At 36.7% G+C, this 17,643-nt stretch overlaps 1 protein-coding gene across 4 annotated transcripts in view; it reads right to left on the bottom strand.

Moving 5' to 3' along the window:
• Positions 1–17,643, bottom strand: part of FAM228B (family with sequence similarity 228 member B) — a 33,109-nt gene that overhangs the window by 11,891 nt on the left and 3,575 nt on the right. Inside the window, exons 2-6 of one of the 4 annotated variants that reach the window (XM_049902752.1) lie at positions 12,750–12,818; positions 11,013–11,204; positions 9,729–9,809; positions 3,062–3,149; positions 2,811–2,967 (exon numbers count right to left, since the gene is read on the bottom strand). In XM_049902752.1, the coding sequence (XP_049758709.1) occupies positions 2,811–2,967; positions 3,062–3,149; positions 9,729–9,809; positions 11,013–11,204; positions 12,750–12,818 (587 nt within the window). The remainder of the gene's footprint in view (positions 1–2,810; positions 2,968–3,061; positions 3,150–9,728; positions 9,810–11,012; positions 11,205–12,749; positions 12,819–17,643) is intronic. The other 3 variants (XM_049902753.1, XM_049902755.1, XM_049902754.1) reach the window with 3 other exon arrangements.

Raw genomic sequence — 17,643 nt, 5'->3', positions numbered from 1 at the left:
AATGTGTGTCAACTTAGCTAAGCCATGATTCCCAGTATTGTGTGACTGTCCACCATTTTGTCATCTGATGTGATTTTCCTACGTGTTATAAATCCTACCTCTATGATGTTAATGAGGCACGATTAGAGACAGTTATGTTAATGAGGCAGGACTCAATCTATAAGATTAGACTGTGTCTTTAGTCAATCTCTTTTGAGATACAAAAGGGAGAAGTGGGCAGAGAGATGGGGGACTTCATAGCACCAAGGAAGTAGTTCCAGGAGCAAAGCATGTCCTTTGGACCCTGGGTGTCTGCGCTGAGAAGCTCCTTGATTAGGGGAAGACTGATGACAAGGACCTTCCTCCAGAGGTGACAGAGAAAGAAAGACTTCCCCTGGAGCTGGTGCCCTGAATTTGGACTTCTAGCCTACTAGTCTGTGAGAGAATAAACTCCTGTATGTTAATGCCATCTACTGGTGGTATTTTTGTTATAGCAGCACTAGATAGCTAAGACAGACATATTAAGAGATATTAAGAGATAAGAAAGTCTAATATATATATCTAATCTGAGCCCAGAAGCAGAGAATAGAAAGAACAGGGAAAAAAAAGCATTATTTAAAGAGATCATTGCTATGAATTCTCCTGAAATGATGTCAAACATGAATACAGATATCTGGAAAGCACAACATATACCAGTAGGTTAAATGATAAGAAATTCATACCTAGACACACGTAATGAAACTGCAGAACACTAAAGACAAAGAGAAAATCTTAAAAGCCACAGAGAAAGAACAAAAAAATCAGAATGGAAAAAGGCAAAACTATAGAGACGGTAAAAATATCACAGGTTGCTAGAGGTTTAAAACTGGAGGAAGGGTTCAATAGGAGGAGCACTGGGAATTTTTAGTGCAGTGAAACTATTCTACATGATACTACAATGGTGGATACATGATATTACACATTTGACAAAACTCATAGAATTGTACAACACAATAAGCAAACCTTAATATTAACTATGCACTTTAGTTGATAATAATATATCAGTAACAGTTCAGTTATAACAAATGTACCACATTAACACAAGATGTTAATGATAGGGGAAACTGCGTGTGTGGGTGGACAGTATATGAGGACTCTCTGCAGTTTATGCTCAGTTTTTCTGTAAACCTAAAACTGCTCTAAAAAATAAAGCCTATTAATTTAAAAAGAAATCAGTTAAAAGTTTAATGAGTTTTAAATACTAACTGTGGGCTAGCATGTCAGTTTGGAATAGCTGGGGGCCCCACCTACAAGAAGTGTTTGTACTCACTTGCAAGCTCTTCTCCATGGACCTGCACTAGGTGCTAATGAGAAATATTGGGCACTGAGCAGAAGAACAAAGACAGCCCCCATCAGTGGCAAAATTGCCACCACGATAGGCCTAGTAACAATCAACAGCAGTCTACTTCTATAGGAAAGACAAGACTGTGGAGAACACTCCATCCACCTCTGTGATGCCAGCATGCGGAAACAGCTGAAAACAGGAGAAGCAGGAACAGTTGGTATTCCAGTCCTCACTCTAAGCATAAGGTAACAGTGGTCTACCACTAGGCAAATTTGAAGACCATGGTGTCCACCACTACCCATTGCCATCGAGTCGATTCCAACTCATAGTGACCCTATAGGACAGAGTAGAACTGCCCCATAGAGTTTCCAAGGACCACCTGGTGGATTTGAACTGCCAACGTTTTGGTTAGCAGCCATAGCTCTTAACTACCATACCACCGGGGTTTCCAAAATCAGCAACTGTTTTAGCCAGAAATCAAACCCGGGCCTCCTGAGAGGCAGATGAGTAATGGTAACAATAATGATACCCAAACTCAGCTTAACTCTTGACTATATCAGCTCAATCCTCCACACTAGTGTTTGATAGAAGAAGTGGTATGTCCATTTCTAGATATAAACACTATTTAGTTCAATACTGTTCTTCTACACTTAATATCTGGCATCCAATCAAAAATTACAAGACACACAAAAAGGTAAGACAAAATAACCCACTGTCAAGAGATAAAGTAATCAACAGAAACAGATGGAGCAATAACCTTGATGTTGGAACTATGAGATAGAAAATTTAAAATAACTGTAACTAATAAGTTAAAGAATCTAATGGAAAAAGTAGACTACATGCATGAACAGTTGGAAATTTTCAGGAAAAATGAAAACTCTAAGAAAAAATCAAATGGAAATGCTAGAAATAAAAATCATGATATCAGAGATTAAGAATTCCCTTGATGGGCTGATCAGTATATGGACACAGCTGAAGAAAGACTCTATGATCTTAAAGATAGGTCAGTAGAAAGTATCCAATGAGATACAAATAGAAAAAAAAAAAAAAGAGTATGAAAAAAAGCAGAACAGAGTATTCAAGAGCTGAGGGACAATATCAAACAGTCTAACTTACATGTAATTGAAGTCTGGAAAAAAAGAGAAAATGGAGCTTAAGAAATACTTGAAGTGTTAATGGTATAGAATTTCCCAAAAATAATTAAAGACATCATCACAGATACAAGAATCTCAAAGAACCCTAAGTAGAAAAAATGGGAGAAGAAGGGGGAAAAAAAAAAATTCTACACACATCATAGTTTAACTAATGAAAACCATAGAGAAAAGCTTGAAAGTACCCAAGAAAAAAAAATCACATACAGAGGAACAAAGATATAAATTACGGTAGATTTCTCACTGAAAAGTGATTTTAAAAAAATCACAACTATTACACAGAATTTATATCACCACCTCAAGAAGAAATTTTAAAACTCTGAGGGTTCTATAATTTCTATTATATTTACCATTACCTGCTCCTTTTACAAAATTCACTTTCTATGTATCTTGTAGGCAGTTTAAGCCACTCAACTGGAGTCATAAAGTGCCTTGAGTTAGAAATTCTGGGGAATCTGGAATGCAGTTTGGCCTCCTCAGCCTCTTTAAATTCTTTCATTGTGTACATTTTGCCTGCAAGAAGATGAGTAATCTAAATTAGCACCCTTAAATGCAAACACAGTTGTTCGGGGGCTATGAAATCACACAATTATCAGGAACTAAGTACCAGTCTCACATTGAAGAAGAGTTCTTTTTTCTTCATCCTTGTCATATTGTGCCTTTTTCAAAGGGTCACGTAATGGTGGGATGATAACCTACAAGAGAAGCACCTCTTTGAGGGCTGGGCTGCAGGTCTGAGCATTAAACTTTTTCAGTCTGCCCTAAGCATCCACATGTGGCTCTTATGCCAGAAGTGTCAAAAATACAGTATCTACAAACTGATAGCAAACTAAACATTGTATCTATTTAACAGACCACAGAGAGAGGGGCGTTCTTCAATGCCGCTCTTAAGAAGGTCCTCCAGCCAAAGAGGCAAGGTTAGCTCTTGTTTCAAAGTGTGTATTCAGTCTATAATAAATAATTTTCTTGTCACCATAAATTTAAAAATTCCTTCAGCATGCACAAAAGAAAAAGATAACCATATATTCATGTTAATCCCTAATGTCCGTAATCAACATTATTAACAACTATGCAAAACTGAACCAAAATCCGTTCAAAACGCTGACCATCTGTACATTTTTACATGTACAATTCAGTGACATTAATTGCATTCATCACATTATTCAGCTATCACCACTATTTCCAAATTTTTGCCTCATCCATAATAGAAGCTCAGTGTCCCCTACACAATGAGTCCCTGTCCTGACATCTGTTTTAATCACCAATGATATCAACATCAAAATAACATTTCTACATAAGAGTATTCAGCAACAGCCCCCTTTCATGGTCTAGCCTAGTCAATGAAATTTCACAAGTTAAATAGGTCACCCACATATATTTCTAATAATAATCAGGCTTGGTTTTCTGGGATAAATATAATACAAAACATGACGATTTATAGGCAAAATAAACAGGGACCAGACTGCCATCTAGAATTTTGATTTTATAGAAGTCATAAATAATGATAATTATAAGATATTAAAAAAATATTAACTCACTATAAAAAGAAAAAAACAGTACTATCACTTTCAGGTATTTGTATGTGATCTATTTATATACAAATAACAAATCAAATTTTAAATTGAAGAGAGAAGCAAAGAACATTTCAAAGACTTATCAACAATTATAAGTCCTTCTGAGACTTCTATCTCTACAGACAAGGACTTGAGACCATAAAGATTTGAACGAAGGTATTATAACCTTGCTGTTTTTAGGTGCTGTCAAGTCAGTTCCGACTCACAGTGACCGTATGTACAACAGAATGAAACACTACCTGGTTCTGGGCCATCCTCACAATCATTGTTAAGCTTGAGCCCATTGTTGCAGCCACTGTGTCGATCCCTCTTGTTGAAGGTCTTCCTCTTTTTCACCGATCCTCTCTTTTACCAAGCATGATTGTCCTCCAGGGACTGGTCCTTCCTGATAACATGTCCAAACTATGTGAGACATAGTCTTGCCATCTTTGCTTCTAAGGAGCATTCTGGCTGTATTTCTTCCAAGACAGATTTGTTCATTCTTTTGGCAGTCCATGGAGTATTCAAATATTCTTCCCCAACACCGAAATTCAAAGGCATTAATTCTTCTGCAGTCTTCCCTAATTCTTGCCCAGCTTTCACATGCATATGAGATGACTGAAAACACCATGGCTTGAGTCAGGCGCACCTTAGTCTTCGAGGTAACATCTTTGCTTTTCAACTCTTGAAAGAGGTCGTTTGCAGCAGATTTTCCCAATGCAGTGTGTTGTTTGATTCCTTGACTGCTGCTTCCATGGGCATTGACTGTGGATTCAAGTAAAATGAAATCCTTGACAACTTCAATCTTTTCTCCTTTTATCATGATGTTGCTTATTGGTTTAGTTGTGAGAATTTTTGTTTTCTTTATGTTAAGGCGTAATCCATACTTAAGACTGTAGTCTTCAATTTTCATCAGTGTTTCAAGTCCTCTTCACTTTCAGCAAGCAAGGTTGTGTCATCTGCATGACACAGGTTGCTGATAAATCTTCCTCCAATCCTGATGTCCCATTCTTCTTCACGTAGTCTGGCTTCTCAGATTATTTGCTAGGCATACAAATTGAATAAGTATGGTGAAAAGATACAACCCTGATGCACACCTTTCCTGACTTTAAACCATGAAGTATCCCCTTGTTCTGTTCAAATGAATACCTCTTGATCTATGTGCAGGCTCCTCATGAGCACAATTAAGTGTTCTGGAATTCCCATTCTTTGCAATGTTACCCATAATTTGTTATTATCCACAGAGTCAAATGCGTTTGCACAGTCAATAAAACACAGGTAAACATCTTTCTGGTATTCTCTGCTTTCAGCCAGGATCCGACGTCAGCAATAATATCCCTTGTTCCACGTCCTCTTCTGAATCCAGCCTGAATTTCTGGCAGTTCCCTGTCGAAGTACTGCTGCCGCAGCTTCTGAATGATCTTCAGCAAAATTTTCCTCGCGTGTGATATTAATGATATAGTTCAATAATTTCTGCATTCAGTTGGATCACCTTTCTTTGGAATATGCATAAATATGAATCTCTTCCAGTCAGCCAGGTAGCTGTCTTCCAAATTTCTTGGCATAAAAGAGTGAGCATGTCCAGCACTGCATCCCTTTGTCGAAACATTTCAGTTGGTATTATGTCAATTCCTGGAGCCTTGTTTTTCGCCAGTGCCTTCAGTGCAGCTTGGACCTCTTCCTTCAGTACCATCAGTTCCTGATCATATGCTACCTCCTAAAAAGGCTGAACGTCAACCAATTCTTTTTGGTATAAGCCAAAAACCAAATCAAACCCATTGCTGTCGAGTCAATTCCGACTCATAGCAACCCTATAGGACAGAGTAGAACTGCCCTATAGAGTTTCCAAGGAGCACCTGGTGGATCTAAACTGCTGACCTTTTGGTTAGCAGACATAGCTCTTAACCACTATGCCACCAGGGTTGCCAGTATAGTGACTCCGTATATTCCTTCCATCTTATTTTGATGCTTCCTGTGTTGTTTAACCTTTTCCCATAGAATCCTTCAATATTGCAACTCGAGGCTTGCAGTTTTTCTTCAGTTCTTTCAGTTTGAGAAATGCTGAGCATGTTCTTCCCTTTTGGTATTCTATCTCCAGGTCTTTGCACATGTCTTTATAATACTTAACTTTGTCTTCTTGAGCCACCCTTTGAAATCCTCTGTTCAGCTCATTTCATAATTTCTTCCACTTGCTTTAGCTACTTGACGTTCAAGAGCAAGTTTCAGAGTCTCTTCTGACATCCACTTTGTTCTTTTTCTTTCCTGTCTTTTTAATGACCTCTTGCTTTCTTCACATCTGATATCCTTGATGCCATTCCACAACTTGTCTGGTCTTTGATCATTAGCATTCAATGCACCAAATCTATTCTTGAGATGGTCTCTAAATTCAGGTGGAATATACTCAAGGTCTTTGGCTCTTATGGACATGTTCTCATTTTCTTCAGCTTCAACTTGAACTTGCATGTGAGCAATTGATGGTCTGTTCCACAGTCAGCCCTTGGCCTTGTTCTGACCGATGATGACGAGCTTTTCTGTCGTCTCTTTCCACAAACTTAGTGGATTTGATTTCTGTGTATTCCACCTGGTGAAGTCCACATGTATAGTCGCCGTTTATGTTGTTGAAAAATGGTATTTGCAATAAAGAAGTCATTGGTCTTAACAAAATTCTATCGTGCAATATCCAGCATCATTTCCATCACCAAGGCTATATTTTCCAATTAGTGATGCTTCTTCGTTTCCAACTTTTGCATTCCAATCACCAGTAATTATCAGTGCATCCTGATTGCATGTTTGATCAATTTCAGACTGCAGAAATTGGTAAAAATCTTCAGTTTCTTCATCTTTGGCCTTAGTGGTTGGTTCTCAAATTTTTTTTATTTCCGGGCCACTATGATGACAATTGTTGTTGTTACTGAGTATAAAAAGCTTTTGTATATGTGAGTTAGATCAATCACTATTTACTTAATTGGAACTTGAAACTAAGAATGTATCAAATTTTATTTATTAATTCATTAAAAATAACAACACTAAACCTATTACATTCAACATAACTTTTTATAAAAAATAACTATATTTTCCAAAACAAAAAAATTAGTGAGGAGAGTGACATTGGTTTACATTTTTGTAAATCTCTTTAATGTCTTGCTTAACAAAAGACAGATGGATTCTCATATCTGCTTCTTTTGCAATTTGTTGACATATGTTGTTTTAGTTGAAGTATATGAAGAAAATCTTCAAAGAGTCATGTAGTTGGAAAAGGAAGGAGTATTCTTATAGCCTTTTCAGATAATTGTGGATATTCTACTTTGATACTATATCCAAACTCCACAAGCGGTAGTTTCTTAAAGGTTAGTTATGATGTGGAATCTGAAGCCATATTGATGAATTTTTCATACTTGGCTACCTTGAAATACACTAGTCTATCTTGCACTTTGCATGGATCTTTTACCCATTCATGATATTATAGCATCATGAATTGGTCATTTGGAAAAAGATGGATCACTGCGTTATGGGAGATCTTCCTAATGCTGACACATTTCATTACACAATATAAAAGAATCACATTCATTAATATCATTATGGGTCTCATCAGTAAAGTCTGCATATTGGGATGCTGTCACATTCATGATGGTGAATATGAGTTTTTAAAAATTCTAATTTTTTTGGCTTAAAAGCTCACATTTTATCATTGGCAACAAATATTGTCAGTTGTTTTCCCTGAAGTGATAAGCTCGCTTCACTCATTTTCAAGAAAATGTCTGCCAAATACTCAAAACTTAATAACCACAATTTGTAAGTCATTCTTTCAAGTAAAAATTGTGTTTCTTGGAAGAGAAAAAAGAAAAACAATCAGCCAGTTCAGCTCACAATTCAAGGAATCAGACTGTATTTCAGTATGCAGCGGAAGGGCTTTTTACATACTTCCCATTTCTTCACACAGAATACTAAAAAGACATGGACTCAAGGGCCAAGATTTAATAAAAGTAATCATTTTTACTGCTTCATCAAGGACATTCTTAAGTTGCATTTTTTTTTTTAACTGCAAGTGCATGGCAGTGAAAAATATAATGACTAACAGTACAGTTTGGTGACACTGACTTAAGGTGTTCCAAAGCAGCAGAACTTTGAGCCATCATTGCTTTTGTACCATCAATGTAAATGTCAACACAATGAAAAAAGGCAACTAATATTTAATATTATTATGAAGAGCCCTGGTGGCACAGTGGTTAAGAGCTCAGCTGCTAACCAAAAGGTCAGCAGTTTGAATCCGCTAGCTGCTCCTTGGAAATCCTATGGGGCAGTTTTACTTCGTCCTATACAGTTCCTATGAGTCAGAATCGACTCGATGGCAACAGATTATTATTATGAAAACAGTTTTGGCTTAATGTATACCCTTAAAGGGTCTTGGGGATACAAGAATCTGTGTATCTTACTTTGGGAACTGCTGCTATAACCTAAAGGTGCTCAGGTCCTCTATAAATTCATTTAGAAAGGCAGCATAGTAAAAGAATAGAATTGAATTTTGGTATCAAAAAGATCTGGCTTCAAATCCCAGCTCTGCCCCTTACTAGCTACAGTACTAGTTAGTGTCTCTAAGTCTCAGTTTAACTCTCACCTATAAAAATAGGGACAATAGTGCATATACACACACACATACCCTTAATTAAAAAAAAAAAAAAAAAAAAGACCTAGAATTCCTGCGAAAATGCCAGCAGTTCAAAATGTCTACGACACAGATAGGTTTTTTTGGTTTTATTCTGTTTAATAATGGACTCTCTGGTGGGAGTATAAATTTATACATCCTATCTGGAGAACAATTTGGCAATATTAATCGAAATCATGCATACCCTTTAGCCCAGCAATTCTACTTTTAGCAAATTACCCTAGGTGAAAAATTAAGAAATATACAGCTATAGAGATGTCCATTATAATGTCACTTACCACAGTAATAGATCAAAAACAATACAGATGCCTAAAATAGGGAATCTGTCAAATACATGATGGTATAGCAAGATATCGTAAGTGGTTGTAAACACATCTATGTTCTGCTATTTAAAGCACAAGTAACCTAACCTAAAAAGCCTCAATTGCCTCATCTATAAATAACCTCATATGGTAGTAGTGAAAATAAAATAAAATGGGGGAGGAAGGGGAAAGCCCGAACAGCCCTCTATGCAAGGTAGCTGCTATTTAATAACAAAATTTTATGCAATGATTAAAATTAAATATTCATATTTATTAACATAGAAAGAAACAAACCACAAATTGTTGAGGGGAAAAAAAAGATTTTAAAATCAAATGTATAATACCTAATTCCTGTCAAATAAAAATGTGCATAGATGCATGCATATAGAAAGAAGTCTGGAAGGATATACAGGAAAATCTTGTCAGTGAGTTAATTCTGGATAATGGAATAATGAGGTTTTTTTTTTCCTTTATTCAAAATCAATTTTCTCATTTAGTGATCATGAAAATGTATTACTTTTGTAACAAATTTGAAAGTCCATGAAACTTTTAAACAGTTATTATATAATTCTGACATGCTATTTTCTAATTTTAGAGAGGCTTCATTTACTTTGGTTTTTGGCTTTCTTGTTGCTTTCTAAGGTGTAGGGATGGGAAATTATTCTTAAGATGTTACTGCATTCTCAGGAAAACACTAAAGGACTACTCAAAACAACTAAACACATAATATCAAAGGTAAAATAAGATCTATCCTACCTTCCTAAAATTGGGGTCCTCTTTGGTCATATAAAATGGGTCATACTCTTTTGGATCATAATGTTCTATAAATGCATTTCCCTACAAAAAGGACATAAAACCACACATAAGAACAAGAGGTGCACAGCTAGTTCTGAGCATTAAAAAACTCGAGAGGCAAACACCCAATTCCATTCTTATACTTCAAAATGGCATCAGTAACAAATGCAAAAGGGAAAAGGCGGCCAAATTTGAAATTAACTTTATTCAGGTAATATATATTATAGTGATGGAAGGACTTGCCTTAAAATCTGCAAGACTTGGAAATTTGTTTTTAAATACTTACTAGCTAAACATCGCAAATGTCTTAAAAATATCAGGAAAACAAAAATATTTTATACCTTTGCAGATAACTGAGTACCAGGACAACATAAAAATGTCTTGAACCTAGAGTACAAATTTTTTAAATTGGTAAATACAATTAGTAATTAAATGGGATGTGTGTTGGAGCAGAACCGTATGTTACTGCATTTTCAGTGGCTGATTTTTTGGAAGTAGATTGCCAGGCCTTTCTTCCAAGGTGCCTCAGGGTGGATTCGAACCTCCAGTCTCCTGATTAGCAGCTGAGCACATTAACTGTTTGCACTACCCAGAGATTCCACATGAAGTATAAGAATTGGCAAACTAATAAATGGCTGCAGAATTCTGAATGGTGCTTAGCTCTGGGTGGATGAGGGTGTGGCTCTGGGAATATTCTACATTTTGATCTAGGTGCTGAATACACTGCTGTGCACATATGTAAAAATTCATTAAGCTCTATTTACTGAATGTACGTTATATCCTAACACCCAAACCAAACCCACTGCCGTCGACTCGATTCCGACTCATAGCGACCCTACAGGGCAGATTAGAACTGCCCCATAGAGTTTCAGAGGAGCGCCTGGTAGATGTGAACTGCCGACCTTTTGGTTAGCAGCTGTAGCACTTAACCACTATGCCACCAGGGTTTCCATATCCTAACAAGTATAAATAAAATGTAATAAAAATGTAAACTTTAAAAAAATTACATAGGAAAAACAAAGAAGAAATGGTTCTAATGTTCATATTTAAATTCAGACTTAACACTCTTCCTTTATCCCTTCCACACGCTCTCAATTTAAGAATAGTATATGCTACAACAGAGTATAGATTATACATACGGTTATGTGGAGGGGTAGGGGCAGACTGTTTGGATGATTATAAATGAACAAAGATAACCATAGCCTTTAAACCAACAGAAGAAAATGTCAAATGATCTCTTAGTACCTTTTTATTTACATGTTTTAAAAAACCCTCTAATTCCTCTTGTCTCCTTTTTTTAATCTTCTTATATGAACAGACTTTTTCTATAATTTTCTTCTGGAGAGGATCTGCCACGTGGTCAGCCCATCTTTTATATAATATCTCTTTTCTTCTTGCATTTAAGAAGTCATGATGTTGTACATACTTATCTAGTTCCTAGTAAACAGTGATAGAAAAGAAAAATATATTATCCTAAAACTTTCTTCTAAAATGTTTTGAAAATTTAAATTTCATTTATATTTATAATAATAACCCACAACTCATTAAATTCGTTGTTGCCAAGTCGATTCTGTCTCATAGAGACCCTATAGAACAGAATAGAACTACCCCATTAGGGTTTCCAAGGAGTGCATGGTGGATTCCAACTGCTGACGTTTTGGTTAGCAGCTTTAGCTCTTAACCACTACACGCCAGTGGTTCATTAATTCAGTGATTTATTTGGCTTCTACTATGTGACACTCACTGTGCTGGAAACAGGAATATATGGATAAATGAGACAACATGCCTGCTCTCTCTGGGAGATAGGCAACAAAACAATTATCTACAAAACACTGGGAGGAGGGACAATACAGCAAGATAGATACATACCTAGTAACTGAAGACATAGAGGAGAAACAAACTTACTATTTTTTAGAGTCTAGATTCACAAAGTGGGAGACATTTGGGCTAGCCTTAAAGAATGAGGACTTATCCAGGCAGAGAAGGAGTGGTAGAGAATGAGGAAAAAGAGCATTCTATGAAGAAGAACAAAAAGACATGGGTAAAGAAGCAGAAGTATAGCACCACCTAGTCCAAATGGCAAGTAACCTGCAAATAAGACATCTGATTAGGCTGCAAACTAACTCATTCTCATCAAACCTTCTCATCCTTTCACATAGCAAATGAAATCATGTGATTACTAGGATCAACAAAATGAAATTCAAAGTGAAAAAAAGAATCTTGAGAGGTTCTTTAGGGTATGACCCTCCTAACTCCAGGTTATAGCACACTCTAACCATTCCCAATGAATAGTTTCTTTCCTTTTAAAAGCACTTTAGAAAAAAATCTTTAAAACTTAAAAAACGGGTTACCTGTCCCAGCATTTAGTACACCTCACCTGCTCATTCTTCTTGTCTAATTAAGCCCATTCTGCTACAGTTGCAGCTTTCTCCTTACCTATATATAAACCAAAAACCCATTGCCGTCCAGTTGATTCCGACTTGTGGCGACCTTATAGGACAGAGCAGAACTGCCCCATAGAGTTCCTAAGGCTGTAATCTGTATGGAAGGATACTGCCACATCTTCCTCTCAAGGAGTGGCTGGTGGGTTTGAACCACCAACCTTTCGGTTAGCAGCATGGTGCTTAACCACTGTGCCACAAGGGCTCTTTACCTATATATACCTGAGTAATAATTTGTCAGGGTGTTCCAATAATAGCTCTTAAAAATAAGCTCATTCATAGTGACTGCAGAAAACTCACTAAGATGAAGAAACAAGTAGGGAGTAAGTCTTATATCTGTGAATGAATTCCCACAAAGTATAAGTAGAAAGGAAGTCAATTAAAGCAATCTCAGAGATCCTGTAAAGTTAATCCTGGGTGGTAATGTGTAGTTTTTCATCTATTTTCCAAATTTATTTATGATGAGGATGCACTACATCTAAAATGGAAAAATAATAAAATTTAATTTTTAATTAAGACATATACTATAACCAATTCTTACCTTAATTACATAATTTTCTCTATATAATATTGAGTGAATAGCTGCATCAATATCTTCTTTAGCTAATGCCTACAATGAAAGAATTAAACATTGAGAATCAAATCTTGAAAAAATTATTAGAACTATCTGGAGTCATTACATTCTATGTAATAGATATATCCCTGAAAAGTGTAAATCCAATTTTTCTACCTCAAATCATATCATAAAGTACTTTTCAAAGAGCTTTGAATCTTTCTGCTCTCTGCTAAAGCTCATTCTAGAGCAAAAATAACTCAGATCATGGACATTTTGTGGCCTCAGAATGGTCAAATGACTTGTCCACAGTCACAAGGTAGTTAAAACCCATTTTTCTCAACATCCTATAAAATGCTTAGCATTAGAACTTCATTTTTCTTTATGGCTAAAAAATATTCCATTGTATGGATACACCACATTTTGCTTATCCATTTTTCTGTTGATGGACATTCAAGTTATTTCCACCTTTCGACTATTGTGAATAGTGCTGGAGTGAACACTGGTACACAAGTGTCTGAGTCCTTGCTTTCAATTCCTTTGAGTATATACCTAAAATGGAATTGCTGGGGCACATGGTAATTCTATGTCTAACTTTTTGAGGAATTGCCAAACTGTTTTCCACAGCAGCTGCACCATTTTGTAATTTCTCCACATCCTCGCCAACACTTACAGTTTTCTGTCTTTCTGATCATGGCTATCCTAGTGGGGGTGAAGTGGTATCTCATTATGGTTTTGATTTGCATTTCCCTAATAATTAATGATGAAGTAAAAGAACTGAACAGAAGATTTCAAAGGACAGCTCAAGAAGACAAAGTATTATAATTACATGTGCAAAGAGCTGCAGATGGAAAACCAAAAGGGAAGAACACGCTCAGTGTTTCTCAAGCTGGAAGAACTGAAGAAAAAATTCAAGCCTCGAGCTGCCATAGTGAAGGACTCAATGGGGAAAATATTAAATGACACAGGAAGCATAAAAAGAAGATGGAAAGAATACAGAGTCATTATACCAAAAAGAATTAGTCAACATTCAACCATTTCAAGAGGTAGCATATGACCAGAAACCGATGGTACTTAAAGAAGAAGTACAAACTGCACTGAAGGCATTGGCGAAAATCAAGGCTCCAGGAACTGACAGAATATCAATTGAGATGTTTCAACAAATGGATGCAGTGCTGAAAGTGCTCACCCATCTATGCCAAGAAATTTGGAAGACAGCTACCTGGCCAACCAACCAGAAGAGATCCATATTTATGCCTATTCCCAAGAAAGGTGATCCAACCAAACACAGAAATTATCAAACAATACCATTAACGCCACACGCAACCAAAATTTGGCTTGAAGATCATTCAAAAGCAGCTGCAGCAGTGTATTCACAGGGAACTGTCAGGATTTCAGGCTGGATTCAGAAGAGGACGTGGAACATTGTTGATGTCAGATGGATCCTAGCTGAAAGCAGAGAATACCAGTAGGATGTTTACCTGTGTTTTTTTGACTATGCAAAGGCATTTGACTGTGTGGATCATGGCAAATTATGGATAACATTGCAAAAAATGGGAATTCTAGAACACTTAATTGTGCTCATGAGGAACATGTGCACAGATCAAGAGGCAGTTGTTCAGACAGAACAAGGGGATACTGAGTGGTTTAAAGTCAGGAAAGGTGTACATCAGGGTTGTATCCTTTCACCATATCTATTCAATCTGTATGCTGAGCAAATAATCTGAGAAGCTGGACTATATGAAGAACAGGGCATCAGGATTGAAGGAAGACTCGTTAACAACCTGCGTTATGCAGATGACACAACCTTGCTTGCTGAAAGTGAAGAGGACTTGAAGCACTTAACTGATGAAGATCAAGGACCACAGCCTTCAGTACGGATTACACCTCAACATAAAGAAAAATCCTCACAACTGGACCAATAAGGGGTATCATGATAAATGGAGAAAAGACTGAAGTTGTCAAAGATTTCATTTTACTTGGATCCACAATCAACACCCATGGTAGCAGCAGTCAAGAAATCAAGACGCATTGCATTGCGCATATCTGTGGCAAAGGGCCTCTAAAGTGTTGAAAAGCAAAGATGTCACCTTGAAGACTAAGGTGTAACTTACCCAAGCCATTGTATTTTCAGTTGCATCACATGCTTGCAAAAGCTGGACAAATCAAGAAGACCGAAGAATTGAAGCCTTTGAATTGTGGTGTTGGCGAAGAACACTGAATATACGATGGACTGCCAAAAGAATGAACAAATCTGTCTTGGAAGATGTACAACCAGAATGCTCCTTAGAAGCAAGGATGGTGAGACTGTGTCTCACATACACAGTCATGTTGTCATGTTGTCAGGAGGGATCAGTCCCTGGAGAAGGACATCATTCTTGGTAAAGTACAGGGTCAGTGGAAAAGATGAAGACCCTCAATGAGATGGGACTGACACAGTGACTGCAACAGTGGGCTCAAGCATAACAATGATTGTAAGGATGGCACAGGACTGGGCAGTGTTTCATTCTGTGGTGCATAGGGTCGCTGTGAGTTAGAACCGACTTGACAGCAGCTAACAACAACAACAACTAATGGCACAGTGGTTAAGGTTGGCAGTTTGAATCCACCAGGCACTCCTTGGAAACCCCATGGGGCAGTTCTACTTTGTCTCATAGGGTCACTGTGAGTCAGGATGTACTCGACAGCAATGAGTTTGGTTTGGTTTTTTAATGACTAATGATGCTGAGATCTTTCATGTGCTTGTTAGCCATTTGGGTATCTTCTTTGGTAAAATGTTTATTCTTTTGCCCATTTCTGGATTGCATTGTTTTTGTCTCTTTTTTTTGTTGAATCGTAGGGAGTTCTTTATATACTCTGGATGTTAAACCCTTATCTGATATATGAATACCAAGAAATATTTTCTCAATCTATAAAAATTCAATCTATAGGCTGGATAAGGTCCTTTGATGCACGAAAGGTTTTAGTATTTATGAAGTCTAATTTATCTATTTCGTCTTTCGTTGCCTGTACTTTTGGTGTCATATCTAAGAATCCTTTGTCAAAAACAATATCCCAAGCATCATGCCTATGTTTTCTTCTAAGAGTTTTATGGTTTTAATTCTTACATTAAGGCTGTTGATCAATTTTGAGTTAATTTTCATATATGGGGTGACGATGGTTCCAGCTCCATTCACTGAATGCGAATATCCAGTTGTCCCAGTACCACTTATTAAAGAGACTATTCTTCCTGCAGAGGGTCTCTCTTGAGTCTTCAGCTGAATGCTAAATGGTGCATGCTAAATAGGAAATTACAAGTAACACTGGGCAAAGAAACGCCTGAAAAAAGATTAGAGGGAACAATCTCCAGAGCTCACATAGGCTGAAAAGCTGTTACTTTTAGCATTAGCCAAAGTGAAAACTCCATGGTTCCCAAGATATCCAATCAAAAATCATCAGGCATGTAAAGAAGCAGGAAAATTTTACCAATAATAAAGAGAAAAATCCGTCAAAACTGCCCCAGAAATGACACAGATGATATAATTAGTACATAAGAACTTTAGTTATTATACCTGTAGTTTATAAATTCAGGAAGCTAGAGGAAAAAGTAGATATTGAAACGTGGGGGGGAAGGAGATAAGACAAATATGACCACTGTCAGGAACGTGAGAGGTGGTATCACTACAGATTTTATAGATATTAAAAAGAATAAGAAAATATTGTTAACAACTTTATGCCAATAAACTTGAAGACCTGGATGAAATGAACAAATTCCCTGTGAACCTCAAACAACAAAGCTCATTAAACAAAAAAACAGATAATCTGAATAGTCCTATCTCTCATTAACAAATTGACTTTTTAGTTAAAAATATTCCCTCAAAGGAAATTCCAGGACAGATGGTTTTACTGGTGAGTTCTACCAAACACTTAGAAAGAAATAATTCAAATTTTACACACACTCTTTCAGAAATGTGGTGAGGCAGGAATACTTCCCAACTCATTCTATAAGGCCAGCATTACCTGAATACTAAAATCAGAAAAAAAGATATTATAATACAAGAAAACTTCATATCAACATCCGTTATGATCATATTGCAAAAACTCTAGACAAAATTTTAGCCAACTGAACAAAAAGGATTATATGACAAAATGGAGTTTGTCCCAGGAACGCAAGGTAGGTTTAACATTAGAAAGTCCACCAATGTAATTCACCATATTGCCAGCATAAAAAAGAAAATCCATATGACCTTCTCAATAGCTGCTGAAAAAGCATTTAAGAAAATTCAACATCTATCCTTAATAAAAACTATTAGCAAACTAGAAATTGAAGGACCTTCCCCAACCTGATAAACACCATCTAAAAAAAAACCCTACACTTAACATCGTTACCATTTGTTATTAGCTGCTGTTGAGTCGGCTCTAACTCGTGGTGATCTTACATATAACAGAATAAAATGTTGCAGTCCTGTGCCATCTTCATAATCACTAATATGTTTGAGTCCATTGTTGTGGCTACTGTGTCAAGGCATTTCATCGACAGTGTCCCTCATTTTCATTGATGCCCCAGTTGACCAAACATGGCGTCCTTCTTTGCATCTGGCCTTTCCTGATGATGTGTCCAAGGTAAGCAAGTCATAGTCTCTCCATCCTTGCTTCTAAGAAACATTCTGGTTGTATTTCTTCTAAAACTCATTTGTCCGTTCTTTGGCAGTACATGGTATATTCAATATTCTTCACCAACACCACAGAATGAACTCATCAATTCTTCTTTCTTTTTCATTGTCCAACTTTTGCATGTATATGAGGCAACTGAAAATACCATAGCTTGGGTCGGGCACATGTTAGTCATCAAAATGACATCTTTGCTTTTTAAAAATTTAAAGAAGTCTTTTGCAGCAGATTT

The sequence above is a fragment of the Elephas maximus genome, chromosome 12 (genome assembly GCF_024166365.1).
Source record: "Elephas maximus indicus isolate mEleMax1 chromosome 12, mEleMax1 primary haplotype, whole genome shotgun sequence".
Classification (NCBI taxonomy): domain Eukaryota; kingdom Metazoa; phylum Chordata; class Mammalia; order Proboscidea; family Elephantidae; genus Elephas; species Elephas maximus.
This window is presented reverse-complemented; position numbering and strand designations above follow the sequence as displayed.